Consider the following 842-nt stretch of genomic DNA (forward strand, 5'->3'; position numbering starts at 1 on the left):
CGTTCCAGGATATATCGTCACTCGATTTTGAATTTTCGAACGATTCGAGTTGCAGAAATGGCGTTCAATGCTCTGGTGAGTACGTGCAGATTGATGTGTGATTTCAATTTTTTTTGATGAATTGTGTAGAAAACTAACTGAATCGATTGATTTGATTATTTCTGATGCAGAAGCAAAGGAGATCTGCGATGTACGTTCATTTGCGGAGTCTGACGTCAACCGCACCTACGAGGATGGCTTCTCAGGGCGGCGCCACCGGCGCGATCCGCCAAACGAAGCAGGAAGGCGATAAGTTGAAAGGCCTGGCGGCGAAGTACGGTCCGATGTGGGCGGTGCTCGGAATAATAGGCGGATTGGTTGGCGCCGCTGGCTGCATCGCTATCCACACCGCGAAGCAGCAGCTGTTCCATTCGCCGTCGGTTCAGGTGACGAAGCAGAAGCGAGAGTGCATTCCGGAGGTGGATAATCCCGACGCGGTGATAAAATCGGCCAGTAAATTCGAGAACAAGTCGTTCCTACGGAAAATCGCGCACATCCAGGGCAAGGAGAGCATTCCTCACAGTCGACGTCCGCAAAATCGGTACGCGATTGCAGTTATTAGTTAATCACCACCACGACAATCGCGAAGAACAATTTCGATGTTCGATTCAAATTCAAGCAACAGGTTGTTTGAATGTGCGCTCCTCCTGCAGGGAAACTGAAACATTAAAATCAATCGGAATCAACAAATGAAACGGCGAATCGTTGGAGCATCAGATCACGATCCGTGGAGAAACGCATCCAGATCAACAATAAACAGAATAATCACCGTACCAGGTAAACCGCTCTGCCATTTTTGAATA

General features: G+C 48.3%; 1 protein-coding gene across 1 annotated transcript; it reads left to right on the forward strand.

The window, feature by feature from the left end:
* Positions 1-335: 335 nt before the first annotated feature.
* On the forward strand, positions 336-842 carry LOC127241204 (uncharacterized; the record flags this gene model as incomplete). The annotated part of the gene is made up of 2 exons (XM_051260134.1): positions 336-580; positions 693-842. Coding segments are annotated over 2 exons (285 nt in total), but the record flags the coding sequence as incomplete, so codon positions are not given.

Source organism: Andrographis paniculata, unplaced genomic scaffold (genome assembly GCF_009805555.1).
Source record: "Andrographis paniculata isolate CXL003 unplaced genomic scaffold, ASM980555v1 Contig82END, whole genome shotgun sequence".
Taxonomy (NCBI): Eukaryota; Viridiplantae; Streptophyta; class Magnoliopsida; order Lamiales; family Acanthaceae; genus Andrographis; species Andrographis paniculata.